Source organism: Cyprinodon tularosa, unplaced genomic scaffold (assembly GCF_016077235.1).
Source record: "Cyprinodon tularosa strain WSP-4 unplaced genomic scaffold, ASM1607723v1 ctg115, whole genome shotgun sequence".
NCBI lineage: Eukaryota > Metazoa > Chordata > Actinopteri > Cyprinodontiformes > Cyprinodontidae > Cyprinodon > Cyprinodon tularosa.
The window spans coordinates 725,958-751,547 of NW_024037948.1; the positions used below are offsets into that span (position 1 = coordinate 725,958).

The window sequence follows — 25,590 nt, forward strand, 5'->3', positions numbered from 1 at the left end:
CGCATGCGCGGAAACCATTCCAAGCAAACCGTTTGTGAACATGTGGGGATACAGAGAACCGAAAGAGTAGTTTAATTTACTTTCTTAAAATCCTCTGTTGAATTTTAAGATTTCTAGTAACTGAATCAAGCAGTCATTGATAATGTTAAAAATCAGAAAACCATATTCAGTAAAAAGTGGTATTTTTATTTCTCTTTAGATTTGACATTGTGAGGTTCACAACAATGAAGAGAAAATGAGTTCAGAGCAGAGGAAATTGCAGACAAAGTAGAAAAGATCAGCGTGTGTCCAATAACTAATATACTACCTTAAATCTTTAACTACCAAAACAAACAATTTTTGGAGTTACTTCAGTATTTTAAGTTTATTTTTTCCCACACCACTACAGAGTTTGTACAAATTATTCAATTCTATTTGTACAGAACTCTGAACATAAGCATTGCAAAATCAATTCTACAGAGCTAACTTTACCCAGAGCTGTTAAAGAACAAAAGGAACATTGTACATTCTGTATGTTACACAAATTTGTAGGAGACTACCAAAAGCATACAAACCCACACACACACACAAACATCCACAATTATGCATAAAAACAAACCAAATCTATCCAAAAATAAAGGTTAAGTTTATTATTTGAGGAAAATCTGACTTTTTGATGAATGTGTCACATTAAAGAAAAGAAAATAATAATCAAAGATTTCTGACAAACTGTTGGACTACACTTAAAAATGCAGATCTTCTACATTTTCGTGGATGCGCAGGAATGTAGGACATTTATTTAATTAAAAATACAAAAATAAAATAAAAAATAGACACCCACAATCCAGAGTAAAAATCTGAAGGGGGATGTGTTGGACCAGGGCAAAGAGATTTGAGAAGAGGAAGGGGGGGTCAATCCAAGTTGTCTTCAATCTGCTCCCTCAGGGGTCTACAGCAAATGACCAGAGTACTGCTTCACACTAAAATGAAAACAAATACAGAAAAGGCTAATTAAAACCGCAAAATATTAGATTTTCTAAAAAAATAAATACATTTACAGCTGCAACCAGAGCAGAATAAATGTGAGAGCAGAATGATTTGCAGGATGGCTGGCCGAGAAGATATGATTTAGGATGAGAAAAGGAGGAAAAAGAGGTGTGGCTAGCAGGTGCAGAACAGAAAAGGGTAGACAGGAAGGAAAGGGGAGGTGGAGTTTGTTATCATGGCAACAGTACACTACTCATGAGACAGAGCAGGGGGTCTGAGGATGTATTAGCAATCGAGCAAAGCTCACATGGCATCAATAAGGAAATAGTTTGTATTATACGTGCCTACTGGTTGCCAAGGGAAACAGAAGAGGAGGAGCCTGTGCTATTTGGCAGACTGTGATTTGTTGTTGCTTAATCTAACTAAAAACAACAAAATCACTAGTCTTCCACACAGCAGCAGCCAGGGAAGAATCGATTCCACTCCCTGCTTCACAGTGAAACGGCTTTGATGGCAAATGGAAAACCCTTCTTTTCCTTTTTCATTCTACTGATCAGATTTTACTGGATGAGTGTGAGTCAATCAAAAGTGTCACTCACACCCCCCTTTATAAAAATAACTGATATTATGCACCTTATTAAGCATGCCTACTCCTTCACAGCCATTTCATGTAAGAGGAAGGTTTGAAGTAGTTGCAGGTTGCATGGGGAAGAAAGGAAGGGGGTTAGTGAAGAGACAGCAGGCAACAGAACCGTACAACCCAAGAAAAACTGGGCTGTCTGATGTTAGAATGGGATTAATACAAAAGAAAATAATCTTATTGATCAACAGTGTGTGTTAAATTAAAGAAGAAAAAAACAACAACAGGATTTTATGTTCTTACTAAAAATATTACATATAGAACAATAATATGGAATTTAAGAGCGTGTTTTTTTTTAGGTTTCAAAGATATAATTTCAAGAAATGTGTGAAACCCTAGGGTAGTAATTCAGGAACATCTATAAAATGGAATAAAAACCAGGGGGAAACACAAACCTGTTCTGTAAAAGGTACTGGGCATTCTGGATCTGGTCCTGGGTACCAGTGATGGTGATGATGCGATCCTCTGAACCCTCCAAAGGTTCATCAATCTTTATAGAGGCCCCAGACTCGTGGCGAATCTGTTTAATCCTCTGGCCTCCCTTTCCAATGATGGACCCAGCCAACTGTTTGAAGAAAAGGCAAATGAAAAGAGTCAGGGGGGGAGATGGATCAGATCTGCCAGGTCTTAGGTTTTTTCCTGACTTGAAGAAAATATGCTAGTTTCTTTTTTTTGTTGGAGTTTGGAATCCAATGCAAAATGCCTTTCTATTAATTTAATCTAATGCCATTAATCTAAACTGAATTTGATTATACTAGTGTTAAACATAAATCCAAATAAGGTCTCAGATTTAAAATATTAAATGTTTATTTTACATTTAGAATTACAGGATCACAAAGTTTATATTGTTTTTTATTCAACAAAATTTGGCTTCCTAATAGGAAAACTGTGGCACTAACCACGTAGATGTTGAAATAATTTACCACACAAGAATTAAAGTCCATGAAGCTATAGTGTCAGCAGAGCTTTTACTAAGCTTTCCAAGTTTTGGAGTCGCACTCACGTCTTTAGGGATTGTCACTTGTGTGGTAATGACAGGACCGCCCATGTCACTGTAGGAGCCACGTCCACCTGATGGCCGAGTGAAGAAAGGTAAAAACCAAAGCAAACATGCAAAGAAATGCAGACTGTAGGAAGATACAAGAACCCAAGAAAACCCAGCATTTCTTTGTACCAAAATTGCTGAGCACTGAAAGAACAAGGACAAATTTTTAAGAAAGAAAAACAATGAAAACAAAATATACCTTTTTATGACTAAAAGACTGCCACGTAGTAACACAGCATGATGGTGTGTTTGTTGCACGAGTGCATGTTACACTACAAGATGAGTCACTTAAATGGTTGGAAGAAAAGTTGTAGAAGCAGGTTGCTCATAAAATCAGCGCAGTTTCTTTTCCCGTATAAAAATGGTTCAATCATCAGTCTCCAACCACATTTTGAGTGACATCTTTGAGCAGTCTATTGAGAGGTGGTTAGCTTAAAATTAAATAATACAACGAATCGAATCAAAAATCAGTAAAAATCTTAGACTAGTACTGATTGAGGGCAAAGGAGGAAGACTAACCTGACGGGTAGCTATCCCAGGAGGAACTGTTATCTGAGCGGGACAGAAAAAACGCAGATTGTTGACTATGTGATGAAATAATTGAGTGTCTACCTAAACATGTGACTCCAAGAACTGCCAAGGACAACACACCATCAATTTGTTGTTATAGTAAAATGTAAAAGAACAAAATTTTAAAAACAAACAAGACCGCTCTTGTGCCAAAAAAATAAAATAAAATAAATAAAAGAAACACAAAAAAAAACCCTTCCTTTAACATGAATTACAACTGCAATGCCCTTCCACAACACCCCAAACATATTTCTCATCATCCTGTCCTCTTCCTTCCCTCCTGGGAAGAAAGCTGAGGCCTGCAGTTTTATGTATGCAAGAGCCTTGAAACAACAATAAAAGGCAGTTTTCTACTCACCATATCCACCACCGCTCTGCAGGAAAAAGATAGAACACAGAAGTGTTACAGCAAGAAAACCAATAAATTCCTGTCAGTGTTCTACAGAGCTGAAATAAATGGCTACAGGTTGGTGAGCATGGATGCAGCGCTCAGCCTCATTCAGAGTAGATCCAATTGAAAGCCACCCAGTTTTCATCCATGAGCCCGACTCCACCTCCTACCCCCATCCATCCCCCTCTTCCTGTCTCTCCTTGCATCTCTATCACCCCCCCATTTTCAGCTGCTGCTGTTGTTGCCAAGGCAACAAGCAATTCAAAAAGCTGTTGCCCAGCAACAGCAGGCAGTTTCCTGCCAGGTCTCAGGAAGGGAGGGAAGAGAAAAAGGCAGAAAGAAACCTTCCAGTCCTTCAAGAAAGCATTATGAGTGCTTAGCAACCAACCATGGCCACCCCCACCTCTCCACTCCCAACATCCTCTCTCTCTCTTTGCAGGAGAAAACAGGCTGGCCATGAAAAATACACAGCAAGAGGGCAATTACAGCCGATTATTATGGGGTGTCTCCGGGTGAGGTGATTATGGTCATTTGGTGGGATGGCTTACAACGTGCAACCTGCTTTGCATCCATGGACACAACTCATTTGTTTTGCCACCAAAATACTTTGATAATGGCCATAAAATACACAATCACAACATATTGTCTAGTGCTAGGACTAACCAGTGTGTTAGCCTGAGAATGCTCACGCCTAATAGAAAGCGAACAGCAGAGCTGCCTGCATTTAGCAAAGGGTCACTAACCATGTTATCGCTGTAGCGATCCGGTCTGCCTCTTCTGTCACTGGCGACGCGGAAGGGAACAGACAGGCGGAGAGGGAAAAAAAATAAAGATGCTGGATGAGTCGGATGGGAAAGAAATAGAAAATACTTGGGAGAAAAAAAATTGAAAACATTCCACAGAAGATTTCTGGTCTAGGTCAAACTGCACACACACGCTGAGCATGATTACAGTATAAACACATTTCCTCCCAACCATCTTCCCACACAGTAACAGGAACAGCTCTGACAGTGTTATGGTGAGAGGAGTGACAGGTGGTGGAGATGCTGATTAGTGCCAAATGCTGCAGTTATTTCCATCCTGAAGACTGAGTACAAATAGTGAAAATACCTAAAAAAGTTGTATGAGAAATGTGCTCTTGTACTTAACATAAAGGCTTGATTTCTTTGCATAAACCTTTAATCTGGAGATCATTTGAGAAAAGGTAAAAATTTGTAGTTTTATAACATGCATGTCTGACAATTTAGGCTAAAAGATAAAGGCAAAAAAAATATTCCATATGCATTTAATATATTGGTGTATATTGGTTGAGATTTTTTGTACTTTTCCTCTTTGAAGGTTTTACTGTAACACTGAAGCACCAAAATAAATAAAGTAGGTGCATTACAGACTATAAGGGGTCAGTAAACTGGGAAAACATACAGCAAGAGGAGCTTTTTTCAAAAAGATCACTAAATGTAAATAACTGACTGCAGTGTATACAGTTTGAGGCCAAGTAATTCTTCACCATATTTGTAAAATGAATGGTGATCATAAAGAAAATCATGATGTTGTAAAGTTCCAATTGTTGCAGGATAATGGTTTCAACGCTAGTAAGCCTACAGTTTAAAAAAAACAACACGGTAAGGTACTGGAAATGTTTTTTTTTTTCTTTAACTATTTGGGTAAAATATTCTTTTCACTGCATTTTTTACCATTGGTTTTTGGAGTTTAGTTTTGGGGGTTGGAAGCAGTAACTTACTTTGACCTGTCATCTGAGCCGCGGTAGGAGTCATAGTAACGATCGTCTCTGCTGAAAGCATGGAAATAGAGAAAATGAAACAACCAACTGTCAGCTTGAAAGAATATTAAACATAAATAGCTTTTCACTAAAGGTAGCATCAGCTTACAAATTAAATTTTGGATATTACTTTTCATAAAATAAAGCTGGTAAAATATTTGAATTTGTCTGACTGAAAAGAAAGCATTGCAGACAGATTTGTGGGGGAAAAAAAAACCAAATAGCTAGGTTTACAGTCGAGAGCACACCAACCAAGACACGGCTATGAAATTTAGAGGTGATCTCTGCCTCTAAAGTCTTGGCCTTGTCGCAGCACTCCTTGGTTTCAGTTGGTGTGGTCTTGAATAAAAATAGCTACAAATGAAGGACATCTCTAAGGTATAGAAACACTTAAAACTCAAAGACTTTATATAAATTGAGGAGACACATAGTCCGTGTGGATTAATTAAGAATAAAGTTGAAAAAGGAAAACAGAGCGTACCCTCCTCTGTATGGGTGTCCCATCGGCATGCTACGTGGACGCCCATTTCCTCTGCCAACCCTGCTGGGGTGGGGTGGAGGAGGACCCCGGCGTGGGCTAATATCATCGTAATCGCGGCGTGAGGGAGGCAGCGGGCCGCGTGCTCCTCTGCTGGAAGGCATTCTGTCATACCCACGATCACCACTGGACCTGCCTCCGCGCATAGGGAAGCCTCCCATGAGCCTACGGCCGCCTCCCCTCTCCTCAAACATCATGGTAAAACCTCCATATTCATACGTTTCGTCATAGAAGTTTGGATCATAGGGCTGTGTACGGCCTTTTATTGGAGCCTAAAGGGAACAAAGTTGTATTTTAATTCCTAAATGTGAAAAGTAATGTTTTACATTGGTATTTCTGTTCAATATCCAATAAACCTTTTATTTTTGTGATGAAAAAAAAAGATCTAAATAAAGTAATTTAGCTCAACACAAGAGTAAATTCCAAATCAGAAAACTTAGCACACATAAAGCACACATAGCATTCATTAACAGTGGGAAATCATTCTTACATCAGAGATGAGCTCCAGCATAGTCTTTATACACTCCACCACCCTCTCCATTTTACCACCAACCAGCACTACACGGTCTGTTGACTGGGGACAACACTCCTGAAACAGCTTGATGCTGGTCTTTGTGTTCTACGGAGACAATAAAAAAAAACACACATTCATGTATAGATACGGAGGGGAAGAAAGAGCTCCAAGACACTTTAAACCAAAATTCTCTAAAACAAGGAAATCATTGATATTAGAACTGATGAAAAGACGACACACTGCCCCCCACCTGATATACCTAAAAAGACTTATAAACACAAACCTCACGAAGCTCTTTGATCTTTGCTCCTTTAACTCCAATGATGGAACCCGCCAGACTCTGATGGATCAGCAGACGGAGCTCACAATCAAAGTCGTTGCCGTTGTACTGCTGGTACTGTTGAAATACAAGTAAATATCTTCATTAACCTCTCTTAAACACGCCTTTTCATTTTCTGAAAAAAAAAAATATTAGTTTAGCTAAAATGTTCTGTCCAAACCTTCTAGAATTACCTACTATATTTTCCTGTTAGGAAATATTTATAAACTTAAAACACACTATCACAAAAACACACCTTCACTGTAAAACTAAAAACGACTCTCCCATCACTCTTGTTCTGACGGCAGTTTTAAGATTGGTCTAAATGGTCAAAACTTCCAGACAAGTTGCTTAATCTGGTCGAAACAGCAGACATCGGCCAGACGCAACTTGTTTTCTCTGCAGTAGCATAACAGACTTTCTATTATTCCAACTAATGTTTGCTATGAAACCTCCCAGAAATACATAGCAGCCTTTATTTGTTGAAACTCGTATTGTTGCAACATTAACCAACACCATCAAATATGATGTAATAAGGAATAAAAACAAGTCAAGTTTAACCAGTGTATTAACTTGCAGGTAATCAAAATTAGGGCTGGGCGATATAGAAAAAAAGCTTATCGATAAAAAAAAATGCATATTGATCGATATCGATAATTATTGAAAAGATTTGAAACCATATTTTATGTGCAGCTCTGCCTTGACTTTTATAATATTGCTAAATTATTTAATTTTAATAAAAAACACAAACACACATTTCGAATTAAATCTTTATTTAACTAACTTTTTTAACCATAACAGAATTGTTTTAAAGAAAAATAACTTAAGAGACCTGAGTTATGTTATTAAATACTGACAAAGAATAAACTAAAGTGACCAAAATAAATATAACAAATAAATAAATGCCCCCCCACCGCCCCCATTTCCTGCTTTAACCTGAGTTATTACAGTTTCTGGCCCCTCAGCATTTTTCTCTCAATTGTTAGAACTACGTGGGAAACTGCCCAGAACTGAAAATATATATATATTTTCCGAAGATTCCTCGGAGGAGAGCCGCGTCGGGGCCTACACAGCTCGTACTCCTGCGGCTGTGAGCGGCTGAGAGAGACTATAAAAAAAAAAAAAAAATTGGTTGCGTTATCAGACTTCGTTTTCACTGGTTCCCGACACATTTTCCAGATGACTGTGGTTTGTTTTTGGTCCGACTTGCCATGACCGAAATACTGCCAGACTGCTGAACTACAAAAACCCTTCTTTGGAACAATTTCCTCCGACTCTCCTTGCTGCATCTTCATGTGCTCTGTGTTGTGGTTTGAGAGGGCGGCGCTTGGTGACGGAATGCCTGGGTCCGCGATTGTGATTGGTTGGGAGGAAGTAGTGACTAGCATAAACCTACATGCTAGGCTACAATGAGAAGGAAGGAAAACTGCGTTTCTTTTTTATCGAACTTTTATCGACCCTCTTTTTTTCTATTGCGCCACACGTCTATCGATCGATATATATCGTTATTGAATTATCGCCCAGCCCTAATCAAAATAAATTAATTAATTTAAAAAAATTGATTTATAATGCCTACAAGTTAACTTCATAAATACATAAAAAGAACTCACTTCTTCCAATGTGGGGATAATCTTCAGTAGGATTTCTCCAATAGTCTCTATGTCTGCACTGATGCTCAGGATTCTTCATAGTTTATCCACCAATGACAAAACAGAGCACAGCAACAGAGACAGGGTGGGGTAAGGGTGCCCAGAAGGCATCCAAGGGGAGAAAAAACAACGTTTCAAATTATTGAGTTCATTTATTACCATCTGTCTAACTCAATTAGTTACACTACTACAAATAAATAACAATTTCAAGTTTCCTCGTATCTTACTCTAAGTTGGTGATATCTGTATAGCGAAGATAGCAAAAAGCTTGCGCCAAAATACATCCTTGCCCAGAAAAAAGCAGTACAGTGGAAAAACTAAAAAGGACCCAAAAGAAAGACGAACTGGTTTTGGCGATCATTGAGGAAGCGAGATGGGGAAAGTGAAGTTTTAGGAAGAGATTTGTGCCATAGTAAACTCTAGTTTTATGGGAAAGGTTGGTGGATGCACACCACAAATAAAACTTTCTAATTGAGGTGACAAATCAGGCAAGAAAAAAAGGAGGGTTTTTTAAACCTTAGTTTTCATGTTTGAATTTAATGAAAATAGCGACCAGAATATTGTTGTCTGTATCCACCATGTCAATAAAATAGTTTACTGATAAAGACAACTACAGCAAGTTATACATGGAAGCAGCAAAAGCCTGAAGATATGGAAAGGTAGGAGTAGATTACACTATTGTAAAGTTGTAAATTTCTATAATAGGGTTTGGATGAATCTAAATTAAAGCGAATCACTAATGAAAGGACCAAGTAAAAGCCTTTTGTTTTGTTTTTGTTTTTTAACTCCAGCAAATAAAAATCAGATGACACAGAGCACAGACACGGAAATAAACACTCACTGTTGGGGATTCAAATGAAAAATATCTAAATGTCATCAGGAATTCAAAGAGAAAATAGTTGAGATGAGACTAAAGGGAAATTAGTTCATTAAACTAACAGTAAAACCAAAAACACTGTTATATTTATATATAAACAAAGATTTTTGAAAGGAAAGGTAAAGATACAGGACAGATGGCCACAAACAAAAGAGAAAACCTAAAAAAATAAAAAAAAACCCAACAACAACAAACAACCCACAACAGATTTTAGCATTTTTTTTGACAGTGGAGTGACCCTGACAACACCAACTTTAGTAACAATTCTGGCATGACTGCAAAAATGGCATAGAAAGTATATTAGCATGTTGTTTAGCAGAATTAACAGGCAGAGAAGGATAAAAATTGCATTTAGGCTCAGGCTGAAACACTTTAAATCTGTTTAAACATAGTGACTTGACAAAAGGCAGGACTACAAATTATTGTTCACTTCTTCTTGTTTGTTTGACCTGTAGTCAGGCATTGAGAGGGAGGAGCTTAGGGACATACCGCTCAGGCCCACTGCTGTCTGGGACTGACACACTGGCATTGTACTGGGCGTGGCATGGGCAGGGGCCGGGGCCATTCGAGCACAGATGTCAATCAAGTAACACGCCCATTTAGGGACAGGGCACGATTATGGGCGGGGCCAACCAGGGTGTCAGGTGGGCGGGCGCAGGAGGGGCCATCCAGAGCATGGGCAACAGAGGAGGAGGAGGAGGAAGTGGGCAAAAAAGTAAAGAGTAAAAATAATAAACAAGGGAGAGGGGAGAGGAATACATTTTTAATATACAGGCTCTGCAGTGTTGAAATGTGATTTTAAATTGATTCTCTCAGAGATTGGGTTGTCAAAGAGAGAAAAGAAGAAACTGACATTGGAAAAAGGGAAATGGCATATTATAGAGCATGAAAAGTTTATTGTTGGGGGAATAAAACCAGAGACAGTGAAAGAGGGGAAGAACTGTAAATGACTAGATGAAAAGGAAATGACAGAATTATTCCACAATTGGCCAGTTTTAAGTAATTTAAAAAATAAACATTTCTATAGACAAATATAAAAGTTTGTTACTTCAGCACAGCGCCAGTTTTATTTCAAAATCATGGGGAATTTATAGCCAACCTAAATCAAAAGGAATACCATTTAAATAAATAAATTGGGCTTGTATATCTTGGGGGAATTTAGCTGATGCAAAAAATTGTCATTCATATCAGAACAGGATAAAACCCAATTCCCAGGTTTTGTCTGAAGGAATAAAATGGCTGGCCTAGGTGCTAGCAAGGTTAACAACAATGGAAATAATTTAAGAGTACTTCAAGAACTTTTAAAATGTATAAAGGGTCAATGCAAAACCTGATTTTGTCCGGAGATGGCTGGGTCTTCAGGGCCAATCAACAATAAAATAAAAAATATATATAGGTGCAAATAAGAAAAAAATTGTGTACTCACATCTGAACGAAGGGCTTTGATGTTTTTTCCACCCTTCCCAATTACTGCTCCTGCATTCTGCAATCCAAAAAAAGGAAAATTGCACACGCTAATAAAGGGTTCTAATACAAAATTCATTATCTTAAACAAAATAACTATGAATAAAATCCTAAAGAATGAACATGAACCACTAAGCATACCTATCATCAAGTCATAAATGTGATTATAATAAAAGCTAAATAAATACGGAATAAACCACAGAGACTAAATTATGGTATAAAAAGGAAAGAAAATGACCTTGCTCTGCAGGAGAATGCGGAGCTCTACCATCTCATCAGAGTTTCTGGAGCGTTTGAAGGATTTCTGTTCATCTGCATCCTCAGCAGGGCGTTTACCTGGTATAAAGAGAATATAAAAACTGAGGAGACACTTCAACAAAATGATATAGCAGGTACACAAAATAGTGAGTAATTCATATGCATCTAATTTTTCAGCTGGATTCACAAAATAATCAGACCACAAAATATATATTTTAGGAAACTATTAATTTCAGTAGAACAATTAAGTTTTACTGCAATCCTGATATCGCAAAGCAAAAAAATAAATAAATAAATCATGCAGCTGTACAACAAAAGGCAAACAAGTTTCAGTTTGTACCATTTGTCTCCGTGTTGCTGAATGAGGTCTCCTCCTGCTGATCAATTTCTGTCTCCATGGTCTTCGAAGAGAATAGTAAAAAAAGTGAGGACCTTGATCTGAGGTACTGGTGGCAGGAGCAGGAAAAGAGAAGATGAAACCCAGCCCCCGTGTACTGATATTGTCTCCTATCATATTCAGACCAATTAAAATGGGATGAAAATAAAAAAGATGTGGAGAAAGTGCAATCTTACTAGTCTGGGGATGAAAATGATTAGACAACCGATACTCACCGATATTTATAAGGAGGACAAGGGCGTGTTGAAAGGCGGACCTAAGTGAAGAGGGACCAAACAGCTCTCTCAAACCTGCGAAGGAGGGAAGCTCAGTCTTTTAATGTTGAAATGTGGCCAAACTAAAAAAGATCTCAAACATAAACTCTTCTCTTGCAACTTTTGTTAACATGTTAGATAAAACAGACTTAATAGTTAGCGATAAATATTGACATTTTGGGACAAAAGTAGCCCCGCTTTAATACCAGAACATATCTACGAACATTTGATCGTAGGGTGCCAACTATCAAACAGATCAGCGGATAACTTAATCAGTTATGCTTATCAGTATATAGTTCACGGGGAGCTGCACGATAAACGTATCACTCACAAACATGCGAATCAAACGGTCGCCTCCGTTCATGAGTAAACAACACGGGTCACATACTGGTCATGACAAAAAAAACAAATCAGGATTAGTTCCGATGAAGCCAAGCGTACTTCACTGGAAGCTAGTTTCCGATTAACTCCCTCCATTTCAGCAAATATGGAAAGCGCAACTCTATTGCTTTAGGGCGATTGGGTTGCAAGAAATTTCAAACAGTCTAAACATTACCACTAATTTAAGCTGAGGCCAAAATGGCAATTTAACAAAACAACTGTGGTCTGTCTGCTAAATCGGAATCCAGCTTTACCGTGGTGCTAAACGGCTGCCATTACCTAAGCTTTAAGAACCACGCATTAGCTTCCAGTCATTTCCTTGTACACGAATTCAGAGTTTTAAGCGAGTGACCCGGATTGCTGTGCACAAAATATTTAGTGACAATCTATTTAATTAAATTTCAGCCGTCAATTTCAACTAGCACGCCGTTTAACACAAAAACCAGATGTAGCGAAGTCAGCTAAAAAAAGGCTAGCTAGTTTCGCCATGTTGCCGAAGCTTAGGCTAACCGTAGCTAGATAGGCCAGCTAGTCGGGTAACAATGTAGGGAACACGGAAACAAGAATAAAAAAAAAACCGGATAACACGTACTTGTTTTGATTTTAATAATGCACTCTAAATATAAGCAGCGGGGACCAGAGAATAATGGAAAACATCGTCAAAAACACAAACCTGCAGCGTTTAACACCTCGCTTGCTGACCTGCTTCCTTCTCGTTCGAACCTGGTAACGAACAAATCGACATGCCGTGTTCTGATTGGCTGAATAGAAAACACGTCAACGTTCCGAGGACTACGATTGTCTGGATTTAATGTCAATCACATGAAAAGGGGCGTTCACATCACAGGCCTTATTTCTGGATGCGGATATGCAAAGCTGAAGGTCCAATTGATGCTGTTGGTAAAAATAACTTACCTACGAACCTTATGATAACCTGCTCGTTGTTGTGACACATTGTAGAACGTTTGTGTGTTGGATTTAGGGCAGTTGATGTGTTTAGGTCAAGAACATAAAAATTGTACTTTTTCTCCAGTTTCGCTAATCGACTTGTCGGTAGTCCACTTTGGCGCCTTCGTTACGCACTAATTCATTGATGAAAGCACCTAATTTTCTGCTTAGCTAATATCGTTCCCAAAACTTAATAAGTAATACACACTTTTAGTGATGGCATGCTATTATTGCTCTTATTTATTTGATTATTTCTCCGCCTTTAACTTATAATTTTATACTGTACTTTTTCTTATTTACATAAAGCCTACATATTATTAATAAGCCTTTCTCTGGTTAGGATTTTTATATATTCTGTATTTGCATGCTGGAATTAAGAGTTAGAATTAAATAGAACCACTTTAGATATAAAGAAAGATCTCATAACAAAAATGTGAACTTGTTTGTATGCGTTGGCTGATAACAGAAAAATTTTCTAAACAGTAGAGGTCATAGAGGAGGATGGCCCCAGAGACCCCCTCAGTAGTAGGAGCCACCCAGGCCTGGCTGCAGTCCTCTCAGCGTGTCCGGGTACCCTTTGCTTGGCTTCAAGCTTGTGTTGAGTGGATTCAAGGAGAGGCTGGAGGAGCAACTCATCTATCTCAGCAGCAAATCAATCAGCAGGTAGGTACAGACAGAGTCAATCTGGTCAAAAGCATTTTTTTAAATCAATTTTACTGCTATTTCTTTCTATGAAAGTCAGAATTCTGAGATTAAAGTCAGAAATCCGATTAAAAAATCAGAATTCCAAAAAAAGTCAGAATTCTGAGACTGAAGTCAGAATTCCGAAAAATAAGTCAGAATTCTGAGATTAAAGGAATAGTACACCCAAAACATGATTAGCCTTAGTTTTCTACTCACCCCCATGCTGAACAACACTCTGGAGTACTTTTTTGATATCTCAAATGCACCTGGAGATCTGGGAGGCTTCTTGCTGTCTGCTGACATTCAAATGGATGTCTATGGTGCCCGAGGCAGAAAGGTCCATAAAAGTCCACAAAAAACGTGTCAATATTCCTCCATACTGCTCGTAGCGTCCATAATTTACTCGAAACAAAGTCATTTAGAATGTTTTTAGAGCATAAACAGTAGTGTATAGGATTTCCTAAACGCGCGCACATGCGAGTTCGCGAGTCTACGGAAACCTCGGCAGACCAAACCAGATGAAAGTGCGCATTCAGCTCGGCAAAGAACCCATGCTCTTCCCCAACTATGAAGTCCTCAGACATTTTTCTTTCGTTGTTTATTTCTTTGCACATTTCTTCTTCTACGCTTGCATTATCGGCAGAGCAGACGCTGAATGCGCACTTCAGTCAGAACTCTGAGATTAAAGTCAGAATTCTGAGAAAAAAAGTCAGAATTCTGTTTTTTTTTCCCTTATTAAACTGAAATAATATTTAAAAATCTGTTAACTTTTTTATTTTTTTTTTCTGTGGCCTAATCCTCCTCTGTATATTTCTCACTGTTTCTACAGGTCACACAATTATTTTTGCTGCAATAAACATCCATCCAAAGTCAAATTCTCTGTTTGTGAAAATCATTTTCTTTTATTATTTTGTTACCCATCACTCAAAAAAAAACAAAAACAAAAAAAACTAATGCAGATAAGGATGTTAGACTGGGGGAAAAAATCTGTATTGTTTTTGGGAAGTGGAAAGTACAGCCAGTGTGGCTGATTCTTAACCTATATTCTTTTCATGCTAAATTGGGAACAATTAATTCTAAAAGACATCTTATTATAAAAGGAGAAAAATGGCTAACATATTAGAAATGTCTGTAAATAAGCTCCTAATTTTTATTCTCTCTCTCTCTTTTTTTTTCCCCCCACATCTTAAGAGCAGAGTTTTGTCTGTAATTTATCGACCGCTTTTTGACAGGAATGAGTTATTTATTTGTATTCTAAACCTGGCCTCCTTTATGATTTCTTTCATAGTAAAGCAGTGAAAATCTGTTGTGGAGTCTAATCCAACATTTCCCTACTCTTTGTAACCTGAACTCTTTTTATTTTATTTTATGTTTTTCTTCTGATGACCAAAGGCACCATATAAAGCTTCTAGTGTGGTGCACTACTGAGGGAAATGAAAGTTGAAGTGAATTTGATATTACATGTATCTTGGAATTATTCGGACTATAAGGGCTATAAAACCCATGAGCAAAAACTCAGAGAAAAAAAAAAAAAGATCAAAGTTGATTTTTATCTTTTAGAGCGATTCACCTCTAGTATGGATCTTGTTTCATTCACCTTGACTGCTAAATCTGGCACTGATCTCAATGATTGGTAAAACTCATGGTATGATAATAAGTTCCAAATAAAATAAAAATAAATGTGGTTATTCCCAATCGGTAGTATTTTTCTTTTACTTTGAAAGTCCCAAACCCTGATTATTTTTTGGTTACTACAGAGATCAAACCATAGTAGGGTAGGTGATGATCATGAGAAATAAAATGACACCTCCTAGTCTGAAAGAACAAAAAACATAGTTTCTGTTGCAACAGATAAGACTTTTAGTGTAAACAGCCCGTATCCATCATGCTGGGTGTCAGCTGTACCAGCTGGTGGTGGCGTCATGTGGGGTATGTTTTGTTGCACTGACGCATCTCTCATACGCCACAGTGGACCGAAATATTGCTGCTGAGCAGCTGTGTCCTTCCAGGGCCAAAGTCTATCTCTTTTCCAACAAATACTTCTGGAAGATATTTCTTCCATTTTCCCCAAGGGGCACATTGTTTTCTTATGGTTTCACCGTCACCATGTTATCAGTTTATTCAAGTAGGCCACAAGGTCCCTTAAAGTCAATTGTCCTTTTTTTATATGATGGAGACAGTCATTAATAAGAGATGAATAAGCTGCAGGCATTTGGTGATACTGATTCACCCTGTGGTGAAGGTAACCGTTTGTTAAATCATTGCTTTGACTAATTCAGCTGTTTTAGTGTGTATCATTTGATCTCTGGCAGGGTCAGTTTTGACGAGTCATGTAACAAGTAGGAATAAACCGATGGGCAACCGTCTTTTTGAAACTAAGAGATTTAGTGGGATTTTTCAGAATTTCTGTTTGTTTGCTGAACAATTTCAGGTTCTGGATCAGTGGCTCCTGACAGATCTGAGGGACCTGGATTACCCGGTTCTCCCTGAGGGACTCACCCAGGCCCAGAAGACAGAACTCAATGGTGCCTTTTGTGTCCAGGTGCTAGTCTTCTTTTTTTTTTCTGAAATACATAATTTCTCACCTTTTCAGAATTTATTTCCGACCTGGCCAGAGATGAGAAATTTCTAAACATTGAGAAAAATACATTTCTTTTTTTTTTTTTTTTTTTTTTTATGAAAATGAAACGTAAAATTAAGCCCTTGCTTAATTGTCAACAATTGCAGTTTCTATAAAACCATTAAATGGTTAAATCCAACAATAGAATTTCTCATTTCAACCATTACATTGGAAATAAAGGGGTTCCTGGGAGGGAAAGCCAACATGACTTAATATGACTGGAGAGGTATGATATATTATTAGTGGGGATGCTTTGTATGACATAAATGCCAACAAATCAAACAGTGATTTGATTTATAGAGCACCTTTCAGTCAAATATATCCTAGTGTCTCACAAAAGTTAAAAATGGAGGCTAATAAGAAGAAATAAGAAACGGTCAAACTAAAGTTAAAACAAAGCGGAATATGATTTCATGAAATAAAGAAAACCAAGGAAATAAGATTTAATTATTGGCCCTTTTAAATTCATCATTAATATGTACTTGTTCTGAAAACAATGAAATGTTTTTCTTTGCACGAAACTCTAATAAAGCTTCATAAACCTTTTCAGGATCCCAAGAAGATGATTTGTTTGTTTTGTACATTTCTGTCATTAACTCTTATATAAAAAGTAATTCTTCTGTAATTCCAGTGCTGATTGGAAAATGTGTATTTAACTCAGTCAGATATAAAAACAGCTTAAATTTCTGTTTCTGTCCTTATGAGGAAGCAGAATGGCTATACTTCTTTGAAGACCTGTCTAAGAAGTTGGATTTTTTTCCGATTGCAAGTCACCATCCAGGAGTAATGAGACATGCCTGTAGTAGCAGAGAGAACTCTGGTTTATATTTTACAATAATAGTTTCTGATAGAAAAGGTTTACTTTGTAATTCAGTTTGCAATCTTAATTTATGTAACGACGGTTCATTTGCTTGTATAAAATACAGTATTAAGTAAACAGCTTTTTCATGAAAAAAAGAAAAAATTAAACCATATTGATATTTTTGTGTAAATAAATCTTTGTTGCGCCCATGCCATTTTGTGGCCCCGATACCTGACTATGCAGTATTGGAGAATACCATGCCGATACCATCTGTTTGAAATTTATGTGTGTGTATATATGAAGAACTGCATACTACTTGGATGTGAAATAATTGCCATCATAGCTTTGTTAAGCTGCTGCCTACCTTTGTGAAGCAGGAAAAAGACTAATACAAAGTAAATACAGTAGAATGTTTTATTGCCTGCCTGAAATGGGTGACAATAGTTGAATAAACATTTGACTCTTAAAATGATATCAATGCCCTTTTTGTTGGTACTCGCCCATACCGATACCACAATTCTAGTGCTGGATCGGGGCCCCGGCTGATACTGGTATCGGTGCAACACTAGTATAAATGATCAGATTCTGAAATCCAAACTGAAGTCTACATAAACACTAATTTCAGAATTTACAAATATCAAGCAAAATTGGGTACATTTGTGAGGATTATATGTATTAATAAAATATAACAAATTTTTATCTGATGGAGGTTAAATAAAAGGATTAAAAGACTCTCCATCCACTGCTGTAGGGGTGAGAATTTCAATTCAACACAAATCTATTTCACAAATAAAAAAAAAATAATAGCCACTAGATCATCAGAGAAGGATTCTGTAGGCAATATGAACCATAGCTGAAGATTTTTTTCTGCAGGTTGACTCACTGCTGGACATCAGTCAGCCGGCATACGGTCAGCTGCAGAAATGGAGGGGTACAGACTGCACCAATGATGAGGTCTCTGCTGTCACACAGACCACTCAGAGGCCCTGGGAGGCCAAATCGACCCGTATGCTGCTACTCCAGGTCAGAGGCACTTCTCAGTAATGCGTTATAGAAATAGAAATGAATTTCTGGGCTCATCTTTAGAAAATAAAATAAATAGACATTTCATACTTGCTCACATAAACATTTAAAGGCAGAGGGAGATTTATGATAATCACTTTTCTCCCTCTCAGCTTTAACAACTTGAATTCATTATTTTATTCTTTTGGTAAAATTACTTTGATTAAAGATAGAAGAATTAAAAAAAAAAAAAATTGCGCACTTATGCTTTTACAGTTTTTAGCACTTCGATGCCAAGGGATGAACATTGAAGATTTCACCAGTGGAACAATAACTTTTGCTTCATCTTTTATTTTGTAGGACTTGAAGACTTCTGCTGCCCATTGGTTTTTAATTAGTGATGAGATGCAATCAGAGAAATCACAATGCAGAATTAAATGGTATTCATGTGTTAATGTGTTTTTAGCAAGACCATAATTTTTCTCTGAAGTGCATATTTTAAAACTCAGTCGTAATGAGAATAGCTTTGAAACTTTCTTGTTTTTCTCTCGTTCTTTAGACCATAGGATGCAGAAAGCTGAAACCAGATTTTTATCTGAACTCTGTATAAAGACGCAGCTTTTTCCTCTTAAAGTGACACTTAATCATGCTAAAACTCATATGTTCTATGTTAGTTTAGGGCAACAAAGTTGATTGCTAAAGCTAATAATAACGTTTTTTAATTTGATTTTATTTATTTTGTTATTCAAAAGTTGTCATGCATCATCCTCATCATTTATCATCATAAAGATAACTAAATTAGAGTTGTTGAAAGCCTGTATCATTTTGAGGGTTTTTAAATTTCAGATTCATTCAACATTTGATTTAGCACATATGGGTATGTTTTACAGTAAAACTGAAAAGATTTTGCTTAATTGTGTGTATAATGGAAAAATCAAAATAAATTGGGTAAGATATTAGGACAAGAATTGTAACCCTCAATAAGTCCAATTTCAAGGTGCCTTAAGGTGTTTTTTTTCATCTCTTTAAATAAACATGAAGTTTGTTCACCGGTGATGTTCAGGAAGAAGATCAGTTCTTTGTTTCTGAAGTTTCGTAATTTGGTCCATAATGTAGCAGTCAAGCCAGAAGAAGAGGAAAAGACCGTAAGAAATTTCTGGCTTAAGCTAAGAAAGTTCCATTATCCACAGTAAAAGTACTACAGTGCCGATATGGACTAAAGGGCTTCTAAGAAGGCAGGAGCCAACTGTATCATAAAAACCCAAATAACAGCTTTCAAAACACCCCAGGAAGAAAGACCTTTACTTTTGGAGGCGTGTTCTTTATGATAGGATCAAAATGTAGTTTTTTGGATGCAGCAACCATTCTTATACCTCGAAGATAAAAATGGGGTGGGCAGTGTTGATGCCTAGGAGCCTGAGAACACTGTCCAAACTGTAAGGTACGGAGGTTGCAGCATCTTGTTGTTGAGATGTTTTGCTGTAGGAGGAGCTGTGATGCACTTCACAAAGGAAAAGACTTCCTGTATTTTCACGACTATAAGGCGCATATAAACGTCTTTTTTTCCCCTCAAAATGTGCGGTGCGCTGTCAGTAGGAATCCCATTCAACAGCAGATTTACTGCCAGACAGAGAAATAAACAATTGTGTCTTTACATTCAGTGTATCCAAATATTTTAGCTGGGTTCAACAGAGTCAAAGCTTCTGTAAAGTTCTCAGGATATGCATCTTAAAGATGTCGTTGCTGACATTTAAACATGTTTGCTTTGCAGATTACAGATGGAGTTCAGAGCTTGGAGGCCATGGAGTATCAACCCATCCCTGCACTCAGTGCAGCACTCCGGTTAGCAACTGATTTATAACACACCTGCTATCTTTACTGCTGTTTCTGTTTTAACAGAAGTACTAAATGCATCTTAATTACATTTTCTATTTACTTGTAAAAGTTTAGTTTTACCACCCGAAATCAGATTAAACTGCTATTTTTATTTTTTTAAACCAGCTCTATAATTCTGTATAATTTTTTTTAGACCCGGTGCAAAACTGCAGTTGCAAGGCAAGATGGTTTGCAGACTTGGTGTTGTGCTGTTGGGGCCATCCAATGTGAAGGTCTTAGGTGGGGAGGTGGAGGACTTGGTGGAAAGAAATACTCAGGTTAGCTTTACATAGACAAGGCAGATTTTTGAAGTATTTGATCTAAAATTATTTACTCTTTACTTTTGCAAATATGAAACAATTATTGTCCGTTTTTTGTTCCATTATAGGGTCGGGTGTTGTGCCGGACGCTGGGACTTCCTGATGAGGAGGAGCAGCAGGGGGATGAAGGAACAGAGGCTCCAACACAACCGCAACAAGGTATGGTCACATTAGTTTGTTGTTCTTTGGTCAAATTTTAAAAATCTCCCAAAATTTTTTTTATCAAAATAAATAAATAAATAATATCTATAAATAAATAAATAAATTATTTATATATATATATATATATATATATATATATATATATATATATATATATATATATATATATATATATATATATAATCTTTTTCAGGCAACCAAGAAGTTGTAGATCTGGAGATGGATGACGATGAGCTGTTGGCCAGTCTGGAGGAACACAGTGAAGTTGAAGGGCTCAGCATTCAACCATCTAGAGACAGTGGTTATGGGACCATACGGGAGACCTCAACACTGTCTTCCTTCCTTGGGAACATTGTCTCCTCTGGGTCAGTCGTCAATAATTACGTCCTCAAATTTTAAGCTTAATTTTTTGTATGTTTTGTGTTTGTATGAAATTTAACAAAATCATATACATTTGTCTTAGAAGAAAAAAGGAAGAAAATGTTATCTGCAACCAGAAACTTGGGAAATACAACCACCAGGATCACAAGAATTCCTTTGGGAACTCCTAACCCCTGTACCAAACTTTCATTAGTTTCCTTGTGAATTGCCTTTTCTAATTCAGTTAATCCCACTGATGTTATTAGGGCTTCAACTATAGATTATTTTGCAAATCGATTAATCTATTGATTATTTATCCGATTCATCGATTTATAATCGGATATCCAAAGGTTCCTTAGAATATTTTTTTTTTTTTTACTGTGTTAAATTTGGTCAAGCTAAAACTTTTCCACTTGTGGAATTCTGGATAGAGCGTATTGACAGATAGGGCTGAGTATTTTAAGTCCTGAATCGATTCGATTTTGATTCATACAGTTCTAAATCGATTAATTTCGATTCGATCTGTTTTTACAATAATGAAAGTGGTTCAACTGTGTTTCAAAATACTCGTATTTTATTTTTTTCCTGTCATATTAAACACAAAGTGCAAACTTATTGTCTCAAAAGGGCAAACTTGCTTGGGGACACAGAAAACATGCATGTGCTGCATTATCTCCACTGTACTAACCATATGTGCAGAGTTGTCTGTAACAACTACATGGTGTTTGCTGGTCAGCCCCCACTTGTTAATGTCTTCAGTCAACCTATTGGCTATATTTGCAGCTGTCTGGCTTGAAGTAATCTTGAGTGCAATCAATTTTGCAAAAATGTAAAGGAATCGATTCAAAATCGATTAAATACATTTTTTTTTTACCCAGCCCTATTGACAGATGAAAATGTTTTTTAATTATCATATCGATATATGTTTTCTTATAGTTACTAGTGTTGCACCGATACCTGTATCGGGCGGGGACCCGATCCAGCACTAAAATGGTATCGGTTTCAGGGAGTACCAACAAATAGGGCACCAATACCATTTTGAGAGGCAAAAGTTTATTCAACTATTGTCACCCATTCCAGGTACGCAATAAAAAGTTCTACTAGATTCACTTTGTATTAGTCTTTTTCTTGCTTCAGGCAGCAGCTTGACAAAGCCATGATGGCAATTATTTTACATTCAAGTAGTATGCAGTTCTTCATATATATATATATATATATATATATATATATATATATATATATATATATATATATCAATTTCAAACAAATGGTATCAGTATCAGCCTATACTGCACAGCCAGGTATCGGTATCGGGGCCAAAAAATGTCATCGGCGCAACACTAATAGTTTCCGCTCTAAGGGGGTTGCCCTGTCAGCTTAAGGTATGTTTTAAATTCTCTATACTCCAGTTAGCCATTATACAATTACTATTTAGTTGATGATTATTTCAATAATCAATCACGACTAATACGATTAATTGTTTTAGCCCTAGATGTTATTATTAAAACATAATATTGACCTAGTCAAAGATAACTCTTCCCATTCCAAAATCTACTGTTTTCAGCAAGATCTGGTTGCACTAATTGTGGTGCGTTCACTGATTGAGGACAAAAAAAACTGCTGAATCCCTTTTGCATTTTTGATTCAAATATAAAGGATGTAAATTTAATGGAAGCTTTGGGGGGCGGTACCTACGGTACTTGGAATCATAATCATACATTAGGTCTGTCTTGTTAGACACCGTCCTGTCTTGAGTTTCCATCAATGTCTACTATAAATATTTTTCTTTGTAACACAACAACATTACCTTTTATTTGTGTCTTTTAGGAGTCAACCCTCAACCTACTTTCAAAGAAGTAATTTGACTGGAACTAACTCGACAAGGTCTGTTGGAAGAACCAATGGTGAAGAGCAACGGTTCCAAAATGACAACATGGCAGACAATGAATTTCCAGATGAAGACTTTGATGATTTCCCTCTGGATGAGTTGGATAGTGTCATATTACAGGAGAGTGAAAATGTTGACAGCAGTGACCACACACTTCAGGATAAACAAAGAGCAGAAAATTCAAGCAATGTGGTAGGAGCAGCAAAACCACAAGCTGCTCAGTTTGAGGAGCTGATGTCACATGAGACATATGGGGGATCTGTTCCCTCCAGATCCACCACACTGAAAAGAGATCATAAAGGATGTATCAAGGGGGCTTCCAAGCCATTCCTTTCTTCAACAGATTTAGAGCCGCCAAAAGAGATAGAGATAGATATGAATGATGAGAGCAGATTTATGGACGAAGATATGGATTATCTGTTGCAAGAGGTCGAGAGCAATCCAGTGCTAAGGGAGAGATCGGAAGGACTGACTAAGATCTCTGCTGAAGAACGGTCTGGAAGAGGTGAACCAAGCATCAGCGGCTGTAGCCTTTCTATGATCTCCCCCAAAACGATCACGGAAACATCTCAAGGGAAAGCCCACAGTCTGATCTCTACAGAAAGCAACGCCAACTCCCAAGCTGTCACTTTGACCTCTGCACCTTTTACCTACATATGCTTGCTGGAAAAGCTTTTGTCTAAAAAACTTTCCCACCCCATCGAAATTCACATCAAAGCCTTCATTGTGACTTTGATGGGCAAACTTAGCAGCAGTAACGGTGTCTGGAGTGTTTCTGCATCTGTATCCGACGGAACTGGTTACCTGGATGTGGTGCTATCCAATGAGGTTTTGACAGGCTTACTGGGCTTCTCCGTAGCAGAGAAGACAACTCTAAGGCGTGATCCGGCCCGTCGAGGGGAGCTTGACCATGGCATGAGGAGATGCCAGGAGGAGCTGGTGGACATGTGCTGCATTATGACCATCATCGTCAAACCAGGCAATGAGAGAGCCCTGGTGGCCAAGGCCGAACCTGTCAGTGACAAAATGTTGCGCGAGCTGGAGCTGAGGGCAAGAGAAATTAAATGCAGCTGAGTGGAAGTGGGCGAAAATGAGAAAATTACCTACAACGGAAACATTAAATTGCCCTTCAGCAGAGACGAAAAATTGCCAATAAAGCTATGATCGAAATGGATGATCAACCTGCCCCTCTGCTACATTTTTAGACGGCAGAAGGTGTGAACTAGAAGTCTGATGATCTTGTGTTGCAATGCATCCCATCAGCTATATGCAATATAGCATTCTGTCATTTGTAGAGGACTTAATTAGTCTATTCCTTGTGCTTTCATAGACATTTAATCTATTGCACTGCATCTAAATATTCATATGTATTGATTAGCATAATGTTAGTTTAGACAACCCAGAGTTAAACCTCACACATTCTGTATAACATCGAAAAACTACATGAGGAGGAAAGTGGAGATGAGAGTAGGGATTCAGAGGTGTTCTTTTACTGATTGCAGTAATGAATTGCCAGTCTATGCATTCATCCAGCACGGCCATTACTTTGCACTGAATAGTGATTGAATAGGCAAGGGCAGCATGGGTCTTTAATAAACTTCCTCAGGAGAATGAGAGAAAAGGGGGGTATAAAGGAGAGGCGATGAGCTTTGATTATTTCTCTTCCCCTCAAGCCACGTCCATGGTTTTGGTTATAAATGTCATGATTTGTTTGTTGTTGTTTTTTTAACCTAAATACTGGAAATAAAAATATATCAAAAGGTTCTATCATCATTTTTGTTTCAGTTTTTTTTTCAGGAAGACTATCTATTCAAGCTTTCAATAAATGGCTAATTTATCACCACACTAACTTGGATTACAACTCCAGCTTTTTTCTCTTCTACTCCAAATGATTTTTAATGGAAACCTCCTGCTGCAAATCCCCAATGGTCAAACCTTATGCTAAAGCAAAATCTGCTTTATAATGTGCATAAGTTTAGCATCTAGCATGGGATCTGTTCCCCGCTGTGTACAGTCACTAGTGTTTCTGTCCACAACGTTTTCAACAGGATATTGTTTATTCTTTCTAAACTCCAGAGGGATCTCCTGTTTTCTTGTTCACTTTCAGAAAGAGGTTACATCCAAATCCTACCACAAAACAGTCCGACTCTCTCTTACCTGTACATCTAATACATTTACACACCTTGAGCATTTCTTTCTTCATTCGTCATACAACACTCATAGGATTTGCTGCATTTTTTTTAATTATTTCGATTGATTAATAGCACAATTAGTATTGCAATAATAAGGTAGATTGAATGAATGATTTAACTTAAAGTTTATATAGAGATATAGATGTCTTACAAATATTTTCCCCTCTTTAACATATTTTGTAGCATTAAATCTAATGTCCATGTTATAAATCTTATTTCTGGTAATTAATCTGTATAAAAGGTCTAAGTAAAGAGAAATGAGAAAAAACAAAGTAAACAGAAAATTGGCATATGCATATATATGTTCCACCTTCTTTACTATAAAATGGAAAGAACAAAATTATAAAAAATTTTGTAACAGAATTTTGAATTAAGATCTCTCATCAACAACCCATCTGAAATGAAAAAGAAAAAGGTGTCATACTTGCTAATGTTTTTATTAATATTTTTGGCCCATCAACTAGTATTTAAATTTTACTTGATATTAATAAGCACCTTTTCATATTTATGATTTACTTTTCTTAAGGGAAAGGACTCGGGTACATTCAAGTAATTGAGGCTTCAAAGATGGACATAACGCACTGTAATTGGAATGGGGTGTATATTGCAGATCCGACTCAGGCCTGTCTAATATTTCTCTTTTTTTGCAGCTAAATAAACATTTTCCTATAAGAAAGGAAAATACAATCAGGCC

General features: G+C 37.2%; 2 protein-coding genes across 8 annotated transcripts; one reads left to right on the top strand and one right to left on the bottom strand.

Moving 5' to 3' along the window:
- Positions 1-165: 165 nt before the first annotated feature.
- hnrnpk (heterogeneous nuclear ribonucleoprotein K) lies at positions 166-12,862 on the bottom strand. 7 transcript variants are annotated; one of them, XM_038305651.1, is made up of 18 exons: positions 12,717-12,862; positions 11,624-11,698; positions 11,352-11,412; positions 10,992-11,089; positions 10,716-10,772; positions 9,779-9,822; positions 8,374-8,446; positions 6,728-6,841; positions 6,421-6,549; positions 5,874-6,202; positions 5,354-5,404; positions 4,356-4,395; positions 3,580-3,595; positions 3,171-3,203; positions 2,610-2,677; positions 2,002-2,171; positions 1,600-1,619; positions 166-959 (listed from the first exon to the last, which is right to left on the bottom strand). In XM_038305651.1, exons 3-17 carry the CDS (start codon positions 11,407-11,409, stop codon positions 1,604-1,606), a joined length of 1,296 nt encoding a protein of 431 aa, XP_038161579.1. In that variant the 5' UTR covers positions 11,410-11,412; positions 11,624-11,698; positions 12,717-12,862; the 3' UTR covers positions 166-959; positions 1,600-1,603. The 7 variants fall into 7 exon arrangements, with proteins under 7 accessions (XP_038161579.1, XP_038161572.1, XP_038161546.1 ...); XM_038305644.1 differs by lacking the exon at positions 1,600-1,619 and having other exon boundaries at positions 5,354-5,401; positions 12,717-12,861; XM_038305618.1 differs by lacking the exon at positions 1,600-1,619 and having other exon boundaries at positions 12,717-12,861.
- On the top strand, positions 12,851-24,477 carry rmi1 (RMI1, RecQ mediated genome instability 1, homolog (S. cerevisiae)). The gene is made up of 9 exons (XM_038305606.1): positions 12,851-12,943; positions 13,475-13,654; positions 16,107-16,217; positions 17,971-18,120; positions 19,871-19,941; positions 20,129-20,252; positions 20,363-20,453; positions 20,650-20,821; positions 22,644-24,477. Exons 2-9 carry the CDS (start codon positions 13,493-13,495, stop codon positions 23,776-23,778), a joined length of 2,016 nt encoding a protein of 671 aa, XP_038161534.1. The 5' UTR covers positions 12,851-12,943; positions 13,475-13,492; the 3' UTR covers positions 23,779-24,477.
- The last annotated feature ends 1,113 nt before the right edge of the window (positions 24,478-25,590 follow it).